The following is a 21322-nucleotide window of genomic DNA, read 5'->3' on the forward strand; positions in this document are numbered from 1 at the left end:
GTCTGTGGATCCATGTCAAGCTATAAAACTACTCCTGACCCTGATGCTGACTTGAGCCTTATTCAGTCATTTCACGGACTGACACGTACAACTGAATAAGAGGGCTCTAATTTCGTTAAGCAGCATGGCGCAGTGGTAATTTCGTGCCAAAAAGCTCGCCAGCTCCATCCTGGTCTACTCTCGGTGCAAGGAGAGGCGCAGCCGGTGCAGTGGTAATTTGGTTGACCGGCGCACAGTGCGCACACGTCACCAAGACCTCACAGGCAGGTTTCCACAGTTCCAGGCACATTTAAATGCAATAAATAATCACAACAACCACTATTTAATGTAACTATCTGAATCAGCACGTACATTTATATCTTTATCGATTGTCCCGTTGCATCTGATATCAGATCAAAGGCTGTTGGCACGCCTAATGGAAACTCCACCTGAATCAACACAGCAGGGACGAACTGGGACTAAAAAGCAGCTGCGGATGTCCCAAGAGCAGGACTGTGAGGGTGGATGACTGCATGTCGCTGCCGTGTTGACACTACGCACTGTGCCGTTGTGATTATCCGCTTTATTTATTTCTTTACTTATTTCTGTAATTTATTAGCGGGCGAGCGGCCGCATCGTCACGCAGCTGTAATGAAAAATTAAAAACAAACAATCATCTCTCTCAGCCAACCACAACAGCCTCGGCATCAGATAGTGAGCAGATATTCGGCATCTCCCATCTCTGAAAATTCTAAAGAAAAAAGAAAAAGAGAGACGCTCGGCGATGCCTCGTGATCTGTGCACACTACTCATCTTTGTTACAGGGGTTTAAATATAGGTTACTATTAATATGAGTGTCTTTATCAGTGGAAAAGGGGTGTGTGTGTATGTGTAATGGAGGTCCGCGGGTATAGTAACAGTCACGAGGTACCAGTAAGGAGAAGTGACAGCGTGTGGCGGTTAGCGGTACCAGAGTTAAACTCACTCACCCATAAAAAGACCTGCTAATGCACTTGCCAAGTGGTCATTGACCTCTTGGCGGAACAGTTAGCATCGTCGGCCATGGTGCGGGAAACTCGGTGCAGGCCACAACAACATCAGTCACGTGTGTGTTTTTTTTGTTGCTTTTTTTTTTACTGGGCAACGGCTCTGCTGTGCCGTGCACGGAAATGGCAAAGTGCGCCTGGACACACCCCGTTGGCACGGCGCATGCGAGGCGCAGGGCAGGTGCGCTGCGCCTGCGCCTGGTCTACGAAATGAGAGCCCTAGAATGTTTAGCTTTCACCGGCCTGCAGGTTTCTGAAGGAGCAGATGGGAGAGGGGAGAAGTCAGGAGACTCTGGACAGCGTTACACTGCAAACCTCTCTGGATAAAGAAGCAGAGGAGCCAGAGGAGACAACAGTAGAGGGTAGTTAAAAAAAAAAATTCTTTCCATTAAGGTAGCAAATGTGATGTTCAAATTATGTGTGATACTCCATCCATCCACTTGGTCCCTTTTGTCCTCCCAGGAAGTGTCCCCAGCCGTCAAGAGAACAAGTGGATTGTGATGGTGGACCAAGTGGGCTTGCTAACAGTGCAGGTTCTGTCAGGACTCCTCAGGCTCCAGGAGCTATGCTGGAGACTGCTAGAACTCCACAACCTCAAAATTGTTTCCACTGGCATCATTTGGGTGGCACTGCAGGAGGTGGGATGTTTGGTCTGTTTATGGTGAAATGAGAATAGTATAGGTATGTTAATGGAAACATAAGGACCACATGATTTCTATTTTCACAGGTTTCTCTGATGAACTTTCTCTTCCTGGTTTTGTGGGTGATAGCACTGCCGCTGCCACGGTTACGACCTTTGGCATCAAGCATCTCTGCAGTATGGGCTTGTGTCATGGTAGTGTGCAAGATGTTTTACCAACTCAAAGTAATCAAACCCCTCGATTACTCCTCCAACTGCACTTCTGTGAGTATGCATAACTGTGTTTGGCTTGATACATAAGATAATAATCTCTTAAGAATAACTCACCTTCCTTTGTTTTTTGTATCTCAGGGCCTGCTACCTTCCAATAGCTCAGACCTGGATGGTGCTGAGCTAAGGGGGCACATGGTGGAGCTGCTCAGTAGATCTATTCTCTACATTGAGCCCGTAGACCCTGTCTACTGGTGTGGAGCACTGCGCAAGTGTGAGGGCAGGATCCTCCCCTGTCTCAGGGTACTGTCATATTATATAATAGTATAGGGATATATAAAAGAAAGATTATAGCCGCGTTTCCACTGCAGGAGTTCCTGGTAAAAGGAGGGGGTGGGAACTTCTACAGGAACCGTCCTCTCACTCGGCCCTCTCGGTGGCTGTGTCTCCACTGCAGACAGGACCCACCGGGCTCTGATGGCGACGTGCAACAGTTTTGATCACGTGGTCGTTGTGCAGCGTTTTTTTTTTCTTGTTGTTGTTTTTTTCTGTCAGTAGCCTATAGACGCTTTCTTAAAAGATAAAAATAAAAATGCCGTCTCGATCGTCACGTAATCCCGCGATCGCCTATTTACCACAATTTTTTATTTTTTTATTTTTTTACCAGGCCTACTGCTACTCTCATCTTTTACTGAGTTATTCTCAGCACAGAGTAAATCTCAAGCCCCACCGGGACATTTTCAGGGCCGAGTACCTACCCCCAGGCAGGGACTTCGGCCCTGTAAAGGTTCCTGTAAGCGGCCCTGTGGGGGAGGTTCCTGCAGTGGAGACACGCACCAACGGGGCTGGCCCCGGAAAATTACTCCGAAGTTCCTGCAGTGGAAACGCACCTTATTTAGTTAAAAGTCTTGTCTGTGTGTAACGGAGGTCCACGGGTGTACCACAGTCATGAGGGACCAGTATGGAGAAGTGACAGGTTGTGGCGGTTAGCGGTACCAACTCACTCACCCATAAAAGCATCGTCGCCTGCGTTGCGGGAGACCGCGGGTTCGATTCTCACCTAGGGCAAGTCTGAACCAACAACATCGGCCACATGTGCATTCATAACAGTACTTCTGTTTAGTGCAGGCTTTGTGTTATGTAACCAGTAGTGATATGAAAACACACCACACAATTCTGGTTTTAATTCAACAGACACATATTGATTTCATCCAAGAGTTTAAGTTCTGTTTGCCTATGAAATACTGTAAATGTACAGTACTGTGATGCAAGTGTTTGGTGAGGTGTTAGAAGCATTGGCTGTGAAACATCATGTCTCTAGTGCCTATCACCCAGAGAGCCAGGGGGCATTAGAGTGCTTCCACTACACTATCAGTACGTTTACATGACACTTGAAAAAACCGAATTATTGCCTTAATCCGACTAGAACTGGATAACTGAAGTGCATGTAAACACCTTAGTCCGACTGAAATCGGAGTTGGAGAACTCCGATTAAGACACCCAGATAATGCGATTGGAATTCGATTTTCTCCGTCATGTATACGCCTTAGTCGGAGTATAACTGGACAATGCATGTGCGCATGCTCCACAATAGAGACGGCACCAAGTGGAGCAGAGAAGCCGCCCAAACCCCGCAAAGTAAAGACAAAAACCCAACAACAGCGCTGATTCAAGGCATTTCACACAGCGCCACCAGCAAGAGTGTTAAAAAAGAGAGAGGGGGGTGGGGGGCGTATCCTCAGCGCGCATCCAGCCGCATCTGGTCGGGAACTGCAGTTGAGAATTTATTATTAAGCTTACTAAGTTGTTTATATTCAGTTTTTTACGAGGTGACAGAAAAGTCAACAGGACAGGCGGCATATTAACCCGCTGAAATGACAGGTGACGCCGCATGAGGGGGCGATGGACCCGTCAGTTATTCGGTTTTCTCAGTTGCATGTATATTGAGACAAGGACAGAAGTCCGACTTGACGCCAAAATCGAATTTTGAGCATAGCTCGATTAAGCTCTGCATGTAGACGTACTGTATGTTGCGTGCCTATTGTCTTGACACTGGTAAGCAATGGGACGGGGGCATTCATTCCTGCTCTTTGGTATTCAAGAAACTGTTCAGGCATCATTGGATTTCAGCCCTGCAGAACTGGTATTTGGCCACATGGTTCATGCAGCTGACTGGAGATGTCCTCCTTGTCAGAATGTGCTGGACTGTGCCAGGTCTTTCAAGAAGCATCTTCACCATGCCTGTACAGTAGCGAAAGAGGCACCATCTTGCTCCCAGTCTAAAATGAAGGCTCACTTTGACATTGAGTGCTGTTGAACACAGAAACCTGGAGACTCTGTGTTGGCATTTCTTTCTATCCCTGACTAAGAGCTTTAAGCTAAGTCCACAGACCTGTGGACAAACCAAGTGAAACAGATTAAGTCATTAGTACTCCTCATAGGAGAAGAAAGACCCGTGGAAAGATTTCCAACAGGCTTTCCAACAATATACAATACAACAGAAATGATTGTCTGAAATAACGTTTTTTTTACGAGTTGATAACCCTTTAATTTACTGTGCGTTCACACCAAAAGCTTCCAAAGCGTCAAAAACGCTCGAGGGTGGGCGTCAGACAAGACAGCTTCCAAAACGGCAAATATTTTCAGTCGCTTTGGTCGCTCGTCACGTGACTGATGTCAAAGTTCGATCGCGCTGGTCATTGGGGAGCCGAAATACAAAAAAAGGGGAAAAAAAGGCAGCCGACGGACATCTCTATTCTGACAGGTTGCCGCCGGTTGCCGCTTAACCGCGTCATAGCTAATTACCCTAAAGTTAACCAGGGTTCAACTTCTCATCTGGTGATACTTTGGACGCTTTGGAAGCTTTGGAAGCTTTGGAAGCGCGGCGACGCCTGTTGACGCTTTGGACGCTCAGTGTCGCCGGGCTCTCATTGAAAATGAATTGACTTCCGGCGTTTTGACACTTTGGAAGCTTTTGGTGTGAACGCACAGTTACAGGCCGCTAATTAAGTGATAATGTCAAGAAATAGCCAAGAAATAACAATTACGGTAATTGCTTATTAATGTCAAGAAATAGCCTAGAAAAAACTGTCAGTTTCACAGTAATATCATGTTTTTCATAAGGGCAAAAGATTACACATGCTTTTTATGCTTTGAATTTTTTGGGAAAGGCCAGAATTTTTCTCCACCAAGTCCTTGCAATTGTCAATTACAATCAATTATTTCTTTCTCGGCTATATTTCTCGACATTTCTATGAAATTGACCGTTATTTCTGGGTTATTTCTAGACATTATGATGCAATTACTTGTCATTTCTGGGGTATTTCTTGACATTATCACATAATTAGCGGCTTGCTTACAATTTTCTAATTTATTTTTTAACTTTGTTTGTTGTTTGTAAACTATCTTTGATTAGTACTAACCGATTATAATGTCTGTGCGGACCTCTTGGCCAGCTCACCTTTGTAAACAAGGTTTCGATCTTAAAGGGATATTACGGCGTAAGTTTAACCCATGGTCCAACGCACCGTAACACCGAGTTAGACCCCCCCTCGAGAGATGAAGTCTGCTAACCACTAGCTTCTCTAGTTGTAGCAACGTTAGCAATGACCGCACCATAACAAACAGCGCAGTATACGGATCCACTATCCACCGATCAAAGCGACGTCACACGTGCGATCAGGACGCCGTTCGTTGCCGGAAGAGACTGTCTGTAAGGAGACATCACGGACACGGCTAAGTTTATGGAGTTTGAGAACAACAACGACTGGTTTCATTTCGATGGGCGCCACTATCCGTTTGAGACCGAGTTTACTGAAGACAAGCTGAAGAAAATGGAGGAGTAAAGTGAAAGAGGGGCAGCTGCGGTGGAGACTATGTTCTGGAAATGGAGGCTAAAAGCAGAGACGTTCTAAAAGTGACAGAGGGAGAGAGCCGGTGGAGTCTAAATGCTGGACCTGGGGGAATCAAGTGGTCAGTCTGGTGGTCACTGCCTGTCGGTGGCCGCTGAAACCAGATGTCTGTGCTGCCAGTCGGCCTCGGTGTGTGTTGTTAGTGCCTGGACTAACTAAGGTTTTCGTCTCTTTTCAAGAGAAACCAGGCTAAGCTAACAGATGTTTGGTGCCTCGGGACCCTGTTTGTACTGTTGATGACGTTTGGTGCTGTTCTGAGCATTATTTGTGGCTGTAAGTGGCTTTTTGATCGGTGGATGGATCCATATACTGCACTGTTTGTTATGATGCGGTCATTTCTAACGTTGTTACAACTAGAGAAGCTAGCGGTTAGCAGACTCCCGAGGGGGGGTCTAACTCCGTGTTACGGTGCGTTGGACCATGGGTTAAACTTACGCCGGAATATCCCTTTAAGATGGCAAATGGGACAGTAAGGTACAGGACAGATTGCACACTGGAGTAAAATGTAACAAATAGTACTGTATACTCATACAGTTTATGTGCAACAGCAGCTGAGGTAGAGTCCTTGTGCGTATAATGGTCTGTTACAGTGGACAGGGAGGTGTACATTGACAGTAGAGATAGTGAGTGTATGAGTCTGAGGCAGGGTGTGTTAGAGTGGGCGGGGCGATGGCCGGGGGCCGGGGGGAGGTAGTGGGCAGAGCTCAGCATCCTGACAGGCTGCTGGGAGAAGCTGTCTGACTGGGACTGGGGAGGCTCCAGAACCCTGCAGGCAGGAGGCTGAAGAGTGGGGTGGGAGTTGTCACCAGCGATGCTGATGACCCTGCGGGTGTGGAAAATGTCTAGTAGCCTACATTGTTTATCAAATACTGCCAGGTGAAAGGATTTAGTATTCAATATTTATATTTAGTAAATATTTTGGATGGATAGTACCATTGATAGAGACAGGAAATGGGGAGGCAGAGAGAGGGGGAATGACGTGCAGTAAAGCGCGGCCCGATGCAGGATTTGAACCGGGGCCGACTGCAGTGAGGACTGTAGCCTCTACATATGGGACACCCGCTCAATCTACTGCGCCACTCAGCACCCCATGGTATTCAACATTTATTGAACACCATGCTTAGTAAAGCGGAAGTAAGCGGAATTTTTGTGTTAATATAAGTCTTAAATAGTTATATCTTCTGACAGCAATCACTTATATAGAGTGTTTGGTCTGAAACACAGGTCTGTCAGTCACTTTGTCAGAGAAAACTTTCCTTGTATCCTACAACCTTTATCCAATGAGGAGAGAGAACGGCATAAAGGGGCGGTCCTCTCTGTGTGTGAAGCCAAGGGATGCGCGTGAATGTGGTGACGTAGGGACGAGGGCGGGGACTGCTAACTCCATCTGCTGACAGGAAGTTAGCCAAAACCACCGGATCGCTTACTTCTGCTTTAAGATAAGCATGGTAGATGCACCACAGATATTAAAACCACAAAATGAGGAACAGCAATATTAACAGCAATACTACTATTAAAATCTTTACATTTTATAATCTAATTGTTTAAGCGATAGTTCAACATTTTGGCAAATTCGCCTATTGCCATACAGTAATCCTTATAGTCTTAGGAGAAGATTCATTACCTTTAATTATCGGTGCAAGGTTTTTAGATTGGGTTTTAGATCAGCAGGGCAGAAGCATGAGCTGCTCAGCTAACGCAATGGAGGCTCATGGTACAACCAAATAATCAAATACACAATCCAACAACTCCAAAACACTCTGGTGGACAAGTTGTGACCTGCACATTCACCACACTATGTGATAATAATGTATAATTGTAGCTGCTGCGCAGCAATGGTCGGGGCTGGGCAATTTTTTTATAGACAAAATTAGGCAGTTTTAAAGTGAAAGTTGCAAAGCTGTAGCACATATGGTTGATCTGTTATGAATTTATTTTCAAAGTTTTTTAATTTAGATGCTGTAACGCCACCATCAGGACTATTGTCTTGTGTTACTAGTTGAGGACATCCGGCATTTTCATGTCAGGACAAATATTGACATGTCCTTGGAGTTGAGTAAATCTGGCATGGGGTCAAACATTTCTGTGAAATTTTTTTCACTGATTATGCATGGGAAGTATAGGATTTCCTTGGAAGAAGAATGAAGAAAGAAGAAAGAAAGAAGAACACTGAGGAAAACAATAGGGTCCTGGCAGCTGATGCTGCCTGGCCCCTAATTATGTAACATTACAACACATGAAGCAAATACTTGGAACTACTTGCGTTTTTGCGGGAATGTAGTTCCGGCTACACATTTGCCTCGAAAACAACTCTGCAATCGTAATGTTCCATTATTATTTCATAGTGTGGTGAATGTGCAGGTCTTGTCCACAAGAGTGTTTTGGGGCTGTTGGATTGTGTGCTTGATGAGTTTGATGAGAGAAAGGCGAAAGTACTGCTGTGTTACCTGAGCAGCTTACGTCTCTGCCCCGCTGATCTAAAAACAGCTCGCACTGACAATTAAAGGTAATGAACCTACTCCTATGACTATAGGGGTTAAGTCAATAGGCAAATTGGACAAAATGATGAACTATCTCTTCAACAATTTTTGATTGAAACTGAATGTCATCATACAGTCAGACCTTTGGGTTGTGTCAGTTCTTTTTCCCCTCAAACTTGTGTTGTGTTGTAGAACCATCTGATGGTGCTGGGGTTGCTGACGTTTGAGGTGACTGTTCATCGCCACCAGCTCTACTTCCGTCTCCACAATGACTTGAAGACCCCGGCCTTTAGCATCATCTACCAGGACATTACCAGGCAGCACCTGGATCATGGTATCCTGCCCTGCATCAAGTACTTCATCAACTTTTTCTTCTACAAATTTGGACTGGAGGTACTTTTTTCAGGACTGAAGAGTCTGTGTGTGTGTGTGTGTGTGTGTGTGTGTGTGTCAAGTCAATTTCTATTTTTATAGTGCCAATTCTCACCAGAAGTTATCTTGACCTTGACCTTTGAAATCTTAAAAAAATAAATCTCTTTAAACTCAGTTTTTTCTTTCTTGGACAGTCTGGAACAAAGATCTTAGCTTAGCTCTGATTGACCTTCAAGATCATTTTGACATTTTAATGCCTTTCTCAAAGATGCAACAAATGTCATCAAGAAACCAAAATGGCGCATTAGCAAAATGATATGACATGCAAAGTTTTGACAATCATTCTAGTAACTGTAATATAACAAGTGCTGGTGGAAGAGAATGTAGGGGAGACTGGGGATGGTTGCAACACTTTATGTCTCAGCTCACATAACTTGCAGAGTGTTCATGGTAAGGCTCTCAAATTTTGACACAAATAGCAGTGCCTTAAACTTCTCAAACTATATCACAGAATTGATGTGGGGTAAAGTACTTATTCTATTCTATTCTAAAATTTCAAGATTTCAAGATTTCAGGATACTTTATTGTCATTGTACTTGTGTGTACAACGAAATTCAAAGTGCACAGTCAGATAATAAGATAATAAAATAAATAAATACTAAAACAATATACATCACTCACACAACATCATTCACTCACTGATCCACACACATTCTGAAGCATCACGCACTCAACAGTACCAATGTACAGACATTGCACGATACAGTAAACAGTACTACAGTACAGTACTAATACATTAGGGTAATAATTCACATTATGGTTGTAGTGCATTGTTCAATGTGGTTATGGCTGTGGGGTAGAAACTGTTCTTAAAACATGTGGTGCGTGTACTGATGGACCTGTATCTTCTGCCGGATGGCAGAAGTTCAGAGAGGTGTTGGGCAGGGTGGGAGGGGTCAATGATGATGTTATGTGACTTCTGCAGACAGCGGGAAGTAAAGATGGTATTCAGGGCAGGTAACTGGGAGTTGGTGATGTATTGTGCAGATTTGATGATTCTCTGCAGAGCTTTTTTGTCTGCTGCAGAGCAGCTCCCGTACCAAGTCAAGATGCCATGAGTCACAATGCTTTCAATGGTGCTGCGGTAGTAAGACACAAGCAGGTGTTAAGACAGGTTGATCTTCCTGAGTGTTCTCAGGAAGTACAGCCTTTGTCGTGCCTTTTTAACCAGCATGTTGGTGTTAACAGTCCATTTGAGGTCTTCTGTGATATGGGTGCCCAAGAATTTGAAACTTGTCACCCTCTCCACCTCCTCGCCATCAATGTAGAGTGGTGTGTGTGCATCTTTCTTTTTCCGAAAGTCTATTATCAGTTCTTTGGTTTTTTTGATGTTCAGTGTGAGGTTATTTTCTTTGCACCACATTGTCAGCCCCAGCACTTCCTCTCTGTAGGCAGACTCGTTGTTTTTGCTGATCAACCCCGCCACTGTTGTGTCATCAGCAAATTTGATGATGGCATTGGTGTTATGTATTGGGGTGCAGTCATGTATGTACAGGGAGTAGAGGAAGGGGCTGAGCATGCAACCTTGTGGGGCACCTGTGCTCAGTGTCAGGGTGGAGGAGTGGTAAGTGCCCATCCTGACTGACTGAGGCCTGTTGGTTAAAAAGTCCATGATCCACAAGCAGATGTTATGCTCTATGCCCAGGTTGTGCATTTTGGAGAACAGCCTGCTGGGTAAGATGGTGTTAAAGGCGGAGCTGTAATCCACAAACAGCAGCCTTGCATAGGTCCAGGTGGTGCAGTACAGTGTGAAGTGCAGTGCAGATGGCGTCATCAGTTGACCTGTTGCTCCTATAGGCATACTGATGAGGGTCCAGAGTGGGTGGAAGGCACGACTTGATGTGATTAAGCACCAGTCTCTCCAGGCACTTCATGATTACAGGCATCAGTGCCACAGGCCTGTAATCATTCAGCTCAGTCACTGCTGTCTGCTTGGGGACTGGCACGATGGTGGATGTTTTCAGGCACCTGGGGACGGAGCACTGCAATAGAGATGAGTTGAAGATATTTGTAAATTGTAAAATGAGATTAAAAACTGAGACTGCACCATCTATGTAAATTCATTGTGCATGTTCCAACACTAAAGCATCTTCCTGTGGTTCAGTATGAACAAAAATAACTCATCACTGATGGTTTAATGAAGAAGAGTGACAGTGGTGTGGATCCTAACATTAGAATAGCTGTCTTACAGAACATATTCTGATAATACCAGTGAATGGTGAACATGTATGAATGGAGACCTTCAACAGGAGATCAGAAGCAGCTCATAGTCCATGCAAATTCCAGGAAAGATGGTTGACACTTAATAAAACAACAAAGATAAAAGGTGTGATACAACCATCCCCAGCCCTGTCAGCCATTGTGTGACCAGCTGTACCAACATGGTGGTTTGAAATGAACATCAATGAAATGACTCACATTTTACCTAAGAACCTGCTCTTTCATGTTATACAAGTTACCTAATTCAAACTTCAATGGTATTGATACTAGTCAAAATTTAACCTAACCTACAAACTTATTGACACAGCCATGCACATGATATTGATCATATAACTCTAATGTTATCCCCTATTGTGTCATTGTCGTGTGAGCTACTACACTAATATGAATTTCCCTCCTCGGGATGAATAAAGTATTCTCTACTCTACTCTACTCTATTGGTGAAAGTGATGCTGTTATCCCCTTGTTACAACCATCCCCAGTCTCCCCTACTAAATATAAGTACGTTTAAAATATATTTTTAACATTTTCTAACTAACTTATCAAATATTGCCTTGGATCAACAACAAAATATTTTATAATCAAAATATTTGAACTGCAGTAGTTTCAGAGAATCTAAATGCAGCCTTTTAAACACTTTTCCACAATGACTGAGGTAAGAACCAAGGTAACAGAAAGCATTGTTTTCTAACTTTAAATGTACTGTAACAGTAATGAATGTGTGTTCTGGTAATGACAAAATGTTTTGTTAATGACATAAACATGAACTCTCTTAAAAATGGCTAACAAAAAACCTTTTAAAAAAACAAACATTTCAGGGTAAAGTGCTATGTTATTGCTTAGGTAAGAACATTTTGGTTGGCTGGCTCATTTAAGACACAAAAAAGACAACCAAGAAAAATGCAAAACTGAAAAACTAAGGCGTGTGGTTGTAAAATAACAAAAATCTGCACTCAAATAGCATTTTGTAAAGATCTAATTTTGTGTTGTTGCTACAGATACACCTCAGACACAAGTTGCAGGTGTCATTCCCTGATGGAGCACAACTTCTATTAATAACTATTTTTACATGTTCTATTTGCCCCTATATAAACCAAATTAATTTAAAATGTGGTTTTTCAATTTATTTTGTGACAATGCAAACTGAAGATTTAATAAATTACATTTTTTATATTACTTAAATCTGAAGATGTCAAAGAGAAGAGTCTAGACATGGAGTATAAGGTTGAAGCAGATCAGCCAGGTGGAAGGCGCAAGCACCTTCAAATCAAATCTGATATAGACAGGAAGCCAATGACGTATGTGTGTGTGTGTGTGTGTGTGTGTGTGTGTGTGTGTGTGTGTGTGTGTGTGTGTGTGTGTGCGTGTGTGTGTCCACATTTGTTTGTCTATATGTACAGGCTGTATGATATATTCAACACTGACTTTTTTGTCATGCGTGCATTTTCTCTTAGATCAGTTTGATTGTGGCAGTGAATGTGGTTGGACAGAGAATGGATTTCTATGCCCTGCTCCATTCCTGTGCGCTACTGGCTGTCATCTCACGGCGACGGAGGAAGGCTATAGGGGAGGTGTGGCTTAAATACTGCTACTTCACAGCAGGGCTGATGGTGCTGCAGTACCTGCTCTGCATTGGCATCCCTCCGGCTTTCTGTGCTGGTACGGGATATTTGATCATCTATGGTATTTCTGTCTGAAAAACTTTGTAGCTTGAGGGATGCTTTTTAAAAATCATGAAAAGCAACAGCAGTTTGTTCTGAAAACACTTGTGAGGAACTCGGAAGCATGTAAGAAAAATATGGAAGCCCATTTCTGCCAGTGAAAGAAAATAAATATTCTCAAGGTAAATTCAATCAGGACAGACTATTTAAGACAAGAGAGCCAGGTTTGAAGATGAAGATAAAATTACATTTATTGTGCACAAAATAAACTTTGAAGCTTGCATCTGAAGAAGTTCTATCCCCCCGGGCCTAGACACTGGTGGTGGTAGGGAAGCTTGAGGTCACCTGATGAGGGAACTTCTCGGTTGAAGATCCAGATTAAGACGGTCTGTATTGATGGAGGTGGTGCCGGGGTGGAGGTGGGCTGAGAGTTTTGCTGAAATGACGGCTGGATGACAGCAGAGAGAGAGAGAACTTTTAAATTTGACAGTGTTGGGGTTTGTCCCAACTATAAGATCATTATTAAGATGCCTCACAACAGGGCACCATTCATGTTGTGATTTAACACTAGGGATGCAAATTATCGAGTAATTCATTAATCGATAGTTGATAGACCTTATCGATCGATGATCGATTAATTGATGTGGGAGTTGAAGCTTTTAGCCAGGTTAACTTGACTCGTGCACCTTTACTGCATGGAAAAAATGTCCACAGGACTCCGGTGTAAAAAGATTAGAAAGAATGTATTTATTCCTTGTTTTCCAAAGGTATCTTATTACAGGAGTAACCCAAAATCAAAGTTTTCTCATTCAAAAAGGCACTACGGTAAGAAAACTGTGTGGCTCATGCCTCACCAAGCCTCAACTGCCTCTGTCCTCTTAAAGCGACAGTTACATAGGTTACAAAAAATCCTTTTTAACTTATTATGAATTAAATCACATGAATTTAACTAATCTTTTGCCTATTTTTAATCAACTATTTATCCAAAACAAATCAATTATTTATTTACAATAATGTGAACTTTACGATATAAACAAACAAAACCCCTAGAAGCACACAAAACACACTTTGGCTCCCACATACCGGCCCCTAATTGTACTCTTAACTGGAGACAATTACCACAATATATAACGAGGAGCCAAATAAATTAAAGTCCTCCTGAGTTAACTAGTCTTCTTTTCCGTTGTTGGAGTTAGATTTGCCTCATTCTGCTTCCTGGAGGAGGCAAAGTTTTGTGATGGGCCTATCCAGTGTGCTGGTCTTGGTCTTTATGCGGACCTGACTTATCAGTCCAAACTTGTCTGGGACTGTCTGGATCACTCTTCCCATTACCCAGGAGTTGCGTGGTGCAGAGTCGTCGACCACCAACACAATGTCTCCTATGGCAAAGTTGCGACGTGGGCGGGACCACTTGTGACGCTCTAGAAGCAGTGGTAGATATTCTCTTGTCCACCGCTTCCAGAATATGTCTGCCATGTACTGGACCTGTTTCCATCTCCTTCGTGAGTAGAGATCTTGGCTGTCAAACAGGCCTGGGGGAAGTGACGGCTTGGTCTTGAGGAGCAAGAGATGATTCGGCGTAAGCTCCTCTAGATCGTTGGGATCACTAGATGCCTTAGTTATAGGCCGACTATTGATGATGGCCTCTGCTTCACATAACAGGGTATGTAGGCTCTCCTCATCAAGTTTCTGTAGTCTCAGGGTGACGTTCAGGATCTTCCTTACAGACTTGATCATCCTCTCCCAGACCCCTCCATGATGGGAGCCAGTGGGAGGATTGAACATCCACTGGATGCCACTCTGCTGTAGAGTGTTTTCGATCTTGGAGCTATTCCACTCCTGGATGGCTCTCTTTAGCTCACGTTCGGCTCCAACAAAGTTTGTTCCGTTGTCTGAACGGAGGATCTTCACCTGGCCTCTTCTAGCAATAAAACGGCGAAGAGCAGCTATAAAGGAATCCGTATCCAGAGAGGACGCCAACTCAGAGTGTATTGCACGGACTGCCAGGCATGTAAAAATCACGCCATATTGTTTCACCAAACTTCTTCCGCGTTTTATCTCGAACGGGCCGAAGTAGTCCACTCCAGTGTTGGTGAACGGAGGCTCATCTGGCAGGACTCTGTCTCGAGGTAAGTTGGCCATCTGTTGTTGCCCTGTAGCTCCATGAGAGCGCCGACAAACCTGACACTTGGATAAGATTCTCCTTATAGCCGAGTTTGCAACAGGGATCCAATACTTAGATCGCAACTTGGAGAGCACGTGGTTGCGACCACTGTGGCCCAGGTTCTCGTGGATATCTCTGAGGATCAGCATTGCAATGTGAAGATCTTTGTGCAATATCGCTGGCTGTTTTGATTCCTCAGGCATAGCGGCTCTGCTGAGTCTTCCTCCTACTCTGACAATGCCTTCTTGGAGAACTGGATTAAGCTTGAAAAGACTACTGCTTCTCTTCACATTTTCACCCTTCTGGAGTGCCATGATTTCGTTGGTAAAAGTCTTTCCTTGGCAATAGCGGATGATAGCTTGTTCTGCTTCCTTAAGGTTCTCCACTGTGAGCTTACAAGCACTTGCTCTTGAAAGACCTGCCTTAAAGTTCCTCATCTCTTTATCAACTTCAGTTGGAGCAAGAGTAGTGAACTCCTTCCTTTTTTGACACAAGCTCAGCAGAGTGCTCTTAACCTTAAAGCAGATATCAGTGGAATGTTTTTGTTAATATAAGTCCTAAATAGTCCTATTTTCCGTCAGCAATCACTTACATGAAGTATTTCAGCCTAAACACGAGTCTCTCCGTCACTCTGCTCTGCTGTAACCCGAGGAGAAAATTTTCCTTGTGGGATACAAGTGTTATCCAATGAGGGGAGAGAACGGCATGAAGGGCTGTGTGTGCAGCCAAGGGATGCGCGTGAATGTGGTGACGTAGCACGAGGACCAATTGATGCCTGACAAGGGCGGGGGCTGCTAACTCATGGTGCGTTCAAGGAAACTCGTACTTTGTGTTTTTCCTTCCTGTGAAGTCATACCAGTTCGATCTGGTACGAGTTCACGGGTCGGAAGTTACGAGTGGCCGTTATAGGGAACTTTCACAGACAACAGGACGGTAAAAACACGAGCTACGGGTTACCTGGAACGCTACCAAGTCGTAGTTGTGACTTGAAGCTGTAACTTACGGTTTCAAAAGCCTGCCTTGAACACAGCATTAGCCGAAACGGCCGTGCCGCTGTTATCTGCTTTAAGCATCCAAGCGACTGCCTTCTTAAGACAACTCCAGGAAGAAAAGTACTGCATTAACTCCAGTACTGCGTCCCCTTGATCCCCAGCCGCAGTAGCACCGACCATGGCGTTCCTTACCTCTGGGTCCTCCGTGGTTAGATCCCCAGGGTGTTCTGGGTTCTCGGGCCAATCTTCAGTTTCCTTGGTGAGAAATTCCGGCCCCTGTAACCAAGCGTGGCTCTGGATGAATTTCTCTGCCTTCAGACCCCTCGACGCATAATCTGCAGGGTTCAGTGAGGTGTTGACATACCTCCACTGATGAGGTGTAGAGACCTTCAAGATGCTCTCCACACGGTTAGCAACGAAAGTGCGGAATCTGCTTGTTCTGTTTCTGATGTACTTCTGTACGGTTGTACTGTCTGTCCAAAATACAGACTCTTGGAGTTCCAGCTGCAGTTCCGACCTCAACATCTGGTCCATGCGTGCAGCCATAGTGGCCGCAGTGAGCTCCATGCAAGGGATAGTCATGGGCTTAAGCGGAGCCACTCTAGCTTTCCCGATGACAAATGCACAATGTGCTTCGTTGTTGCTGTTCTTCTGTAGCATGTAGCTAACCGTCCCATAACCTTCTTCACTGGCATCAGCGAAATGATGCAGTTGGTTAAACACTGCTTTGCCAAAACCTGCGGGCTTGAAACACCTAGGGATGCTAACGTTCACTAGCTGTTGTAATGCAGCCTTCCAGGCGGACCTCTCATGAGCTAGCTCCTCAAGTATTGGGACATCCCAGCCTATCTTTAGTCTGCAGAGCTCCTGCAGGATCTTCTTGGCTGAGAGCACCACAGGTGCCAAGATACCCAATGGGTCGTAAACTGAGCTCACGAGGGACAGGATGTTTCTCCTGGTGGGTGCTTTGTCTGGCATGACGATCTTAAACCTGAAGCTGTCAGACTCGATACACCAGTGAACTCCCAGAGCTCTCTCTATGGGAAGCGAATCCCGATCCAAGTCAAGGTCTTTAACCTCAGTTGCCCTGTTTTCTTCTGGTATAGCAGACAGCACGACCCTGCTGTTGCTTACCCACTTGGTGAGCCTGAATCCACCCTTTTCACACACGGCTCGCAGGGTGTGGTACAACAATACTGCCTCCTCTTCAGAATGGACAGATTTGAGACAGTCATCCACGTAAAAATTGTGGAGCACTGTGTCGACTGCTCGAGTGTTTGACTGAGTTCTGCCGTCTTCGGCGCATTTCCGCAGGGCGAAGTTGGCGCAGCTTGGAGACGAGGTTGCACCAAACAAGTGCACCACCATCTTGTACTCCACCGTCTCCTGACTTATGTTACCTGATATCCACCAGAGGAACCGGAGAAGGTCGGAGTCCTCATCAGGCACCTTCACTTGATGAAACATTGCTTCCACATCGGCCATGACTGCCACTTCTTCTTGTCTAAACCTGATTATCACGCCAAGGAGAGTGCTGGTGAGATTTGGTCCCTGTAGCAGCTGTTCGTTCAGAGTGGTGCCCTGGAATGACGCTCCACAATCGAAAACCACTCTGAGCGTTTTCTTCCTCGGGTGATATACCCCGTGATGTGGCAAGTACCAAACTCTACCATCGTCCCGGCCAATATCCTTGCTAGGTACCTTCATGGCATATCCCTTTTTGATAATGCCATCCATGAACGCTGAGTACTCTGAGTGAAATGCTGGAATTTTCACAAACTTTTGCCTTAAGTTCAGAGCCCGTTGCTGAGCTACCTTTCGGTTGTTCGGCATCTTCAATTCTTTATTCTTTAATGGCAGAGCAATGGTGTAATGTACGTCCACGAGTTTAGCTGACTGTGTGACAATGTCGAGAAACTGACAGTCTTCCCTAGACATCTCCAGCCTCTCATGCTGGTTGCACTCAGGAAAGTCACACTGAAACTGCTGATTCCAGAGTTCCTCCAGTCTGGTAACTGATATTCGGTTTGCTTGAACCTGCATCAATCCATATGCTGCGCTATGGCCAGCGTTCTCTCGGAGAGGTCCATTGATGGTCCAACCAAGCCGTGTTCTTACGGCATATGGACCGTCCTCTATGCTAGCAATGATTTGCCAGGGTTCAATAGCCTTGGGTGCGTTAGTCCCAATAAGCAGTCCTATCTCTGCTTCTATTTTTGGAAGTGACACCTCCTGTAGGTGTGGCCACTTGTCAACGTCCTCTTGTAAAGGAATATTACCCTTTGTTGCAGGAATGGTGTTCTGGGCAAATGCATCTGGGAGCTCCAGAAAATCATTGCAGTCCAATCTGCTCACTTCCAAGCCAGACACCACATGACTGCTCACAATCCTTTCCTCTCCCATGGTCTTCAATAAGATGTGTGTCTTCCTGCCTGTGAGGTTAAGCTCTTGCATTAGATTCTCAGTGCAGAAACATGCAGTACTGCCAGGGTCGAGGAAAGCATAAGTTGTTGTCACCTTTTGGCCCTTGTTGCTCTTTACTTGAACTGGAACTATAGCTAAGATGCTTTCTTCGTTCTTAGCACTTGTTGCTCCTTTGGTTGTAGAGCTGGTGCCCACACACCCACTTACAACTGACTCTGACGGCCTTTCCTCACCTTTGTTTGACTCATTTTCAGTCCTTTTGTCTTTGTTTAAAACGCCACTTTTGGCCTTCATGTGTAACACTGTAGGGTGCGGCTGCGTGCAGTCTTGACAAGTCATCTTCTCATTACATGAGCTACTCATGTGACCCTTTTTAAGACAGCTGAAGCACAAACCTTTGGTTCACAAGAAGTCAATCTTCTCCTTATGTAGAGATTTCTTCATTTTCTTGCACTGTTCCATCGAATGTTCTGCACCATGACAGAAAAGACAGGGTTTGGCAAATGCATGCTCTTGGCTGTCAGTAGCTTTACTTCCTGGCTTAAACACGGGACTCGTTCTTTCATTGCCTGTGATTGTTGCCGCTGTGACGAAACCTCTCTTGTTGTCACTTCTCCTATGTGACCTCTCATCCATTTCAACTTTAGCTGAGCTCTTTGAGGAGTCTTTTATGTCACCGAAGAGTGGGTGCAGCGCTTCTTTCGCTTGCTTATTAATGAAACCCACAAGGTTGTTGAACTTGGCTCTGCGATAATCATAGTCCTGAATGTTACAGACAACGCTTCTCCATCTCTCCCTCAGCTTATATGGGAGCTTGGCGATGATAGCACGCATGTTAGCTGCATTATCGAGCTCTTCCATATACTCCACATCGGTCATAGCATTACGACATGCTGTGAGATAGAGGCCAAAAGACTGGAGAGCTTCTCCGTCATCCGACTTGATAGTAGGCCAGTTCAATGCTTTGTTAATATATGCCACTGATATCTTGTAAGCATTTCCGAAGTGTTCCTCCAGAAGTCTCTTAGCTTCACAGTAACCGCGCTCAGGCTCCATATGGAGACAGCTCCTTACCAGCTCCCGAGGCTGTCCAGCGGTATACTGCTCCATGAAATAGAGACGGTCTTTGCTGCTCTCTGTCTTGTTCTCTACTCCGTGTTCGAACGCTCTTTTGAACAGCAGATATTCTAAAGGGTCTCCCCTGAACACAGGAATGCTCTGAGGAGGCAGCGAAGCTAGTTTCTGCTGCTTCGTTAACATTTCAGCAACACCTTGCAAAGTTTCCGGTACCTGTGGCTGTGGCTGAGCAGCTGCTGCGACCGACGGTCGAACATGAGGTCGAGTTTTGTTACGTTGCACTGCTTGCCCGTCTGTGTGTGAGGAGTGCTTTGAACCGATGTAGGAGTTCATTCCATCACGACTTGGTGCTTTGGGTGACACACGCAATGCTTCAAACTCATCCAAGATCTTGATTTTAGCATCAGATCCTGCTAAAGCGGTTTGAATCTCTAATTCCTCCTTTTCTCTTTTTAGTTTAGCTTCCTGCTCCTCCAAAGTCTGTTTCTTTTTCAAAGTGGACGCCTTTGCTAGCAATGCCGCTCTCTCCAATTTTGCCTTCAGCCGAGTAGATGAAGCCGATGATGCACGGGAAGAATGCACAGAACCTGTCTTGGAACCCAGCTTTAATGATGGTAAGGATGCACTGGATATGCTGTCAGATGGCTGAACTGCTTCATTGTATTCTTTAGCTTCTTCAACACGTAGCTGAGCTTCTTTCATCCAAGACTCAGTCTTTTCTGCAAATTGCTTAAAGCTATCAGCCTTAGGTTCAAACCAATTAGCTTGATCTCTTTTCATGTCTTCTTCAGAAAGTTGGTGAAATATCTCTTTAGCACTGATATTCAAGTCACAGAACTCTCCAAACATCCTGTTAAATTTTACCATTTTGGTTTGAATCACCGGTAAGCTGCCATCACCACCTTCATAAATTGCTTGACGGATCCGGTTCATTTTACCTGTTAGCTTGCCTAGCTTGGCCTTGCGTGCGCTAATAGCACGTTGCAACCGTTCCTCCATAGCCTCCACAGAGACTTTTTTTGCCATAGCATCCACAACTGAGTCCATATTTTCTTCTTTGTGCTCCATGCTTTGTGCAAAACTACACGATGGCTGATGTGAATTAGCTAGAGTCCAAGCATTAAAGCCACCAAAATGGCTGACACGGCCTACTGCTCCTTTAGCGATGGTGTTGCAGCTAGTTGGCCAACTAGCACATTACTCAGCACGTTTTCCTTAGAAGAGTTTGATTTTACTCACGACCACCGTATCCTGTTGTAGGTGTGATTCTTTTTTCCTTGTGGTGTCCAATCCTCTATCTGTCTGTTCGTCCGAGTAGAGGTAGTTTTCTTACAAATGTGGGAGTTGAAGCTTTTAGCCAGGTTAACTTGACTCGTGCACCTTTACTGCATGGAAAAAAGGTGTAAAAAGATTAGAAAGAATGTATTTATTCCTTGTTTTCCAAAGGTATCTTATTACAGGAGTAATCCAAAATCAAAGTTTTCTCATTCAAAAAGGCACTACGGTAAGAAAACTGTGTGGCTCATGCCTCACCAAGCCTCAACTGCCTCTGTCCTCTTAAAGCGACAGTTACATAGGTTACAAAAAATCCTTTTTAACTTATTATGAATTAAATCACATGAATTTAACTAATCTTTTGCCTATTTTTAATCAACTATTTATCCAAAACAAATCAATTATTTATTTACAATAATGTGAACTTTACGGTATAAACAAACAAAACCCCTAGAAGCACACAAAACACACTTTGGCTCCCACAATTGATAAGCGGCGATTTTCCTGAGAACCTAAATTTAAGGGGAAAATTTAAGCTCAACATTCCTTATGGACTTACACTAGTATTTGTTAGTTTATTTTAAGAGCACAGCACAATGAAAATGTTTAAGTAACACGTTATTTAACCTTTAAATAATGTTGAGGATCAAATTATGTGACCCATTTTTACATTTAGGAACAGTAAAAACACCCTAAACATTTTTCCTCTGACTTTAAGTTGAACTTGTTCTTGGCCAACACAATATCTACAGATTAAATGGTCTTTCCTGCCACTACACTATGATTACTGTATTTAACTAGGCTACTTAAT

At 44.4% G+C, this 21322-nt stretch overlaps 1 protein-coding gene across 1 annotated transcript in view; it reads left to right on the forward strand.

Moving 5' to 3' along the window:
• The window catches only part of LOC146983892 (piezo-type mechanosensitive ion channel component 2), a 151013-nt gene that overhangs the window by 42532 nt on the left and 87159 nt on the right, over positions 1–21322 (forward strand). Inside the window, exons 20-25 of the mRNA XM_085783039.1 lie at positions 1275–1387; positions 1488–1663; positions 1753–1929; positions 2017–2178; positions 8459–8659; positions 12373–12577. Coding sequence (XP_085639165.1) covers positions 1275–1387; positions 1488–1663; positions 1753–1929; positions 2017–2178; positions 8459–8659; positions 12373–12577 — 1034 coding nt within the window. The remainder of the gene's footprint in view (positions 1–1274; positions 1388–1487; positions 1664–1752; positions 1930–2016; positions 2179–8458; positions 8660–12372; positions 12578–21322) is intronic.

Source organism: Trachurus japonicus, chromosome 7 (genome assembly GCF_045865225.1).
Source record: "Trachurus japonicus isolate A0001 chromosome 7, Traja_1.0".
In the NCBI taxonomy this organism is placed as follows: domain Eukaryota; kingdom Metazoa; phylum Chordata; class Actinopteri; order Carangiformes; family Carangidae; genus Trachurus; species Trachurus japonicus.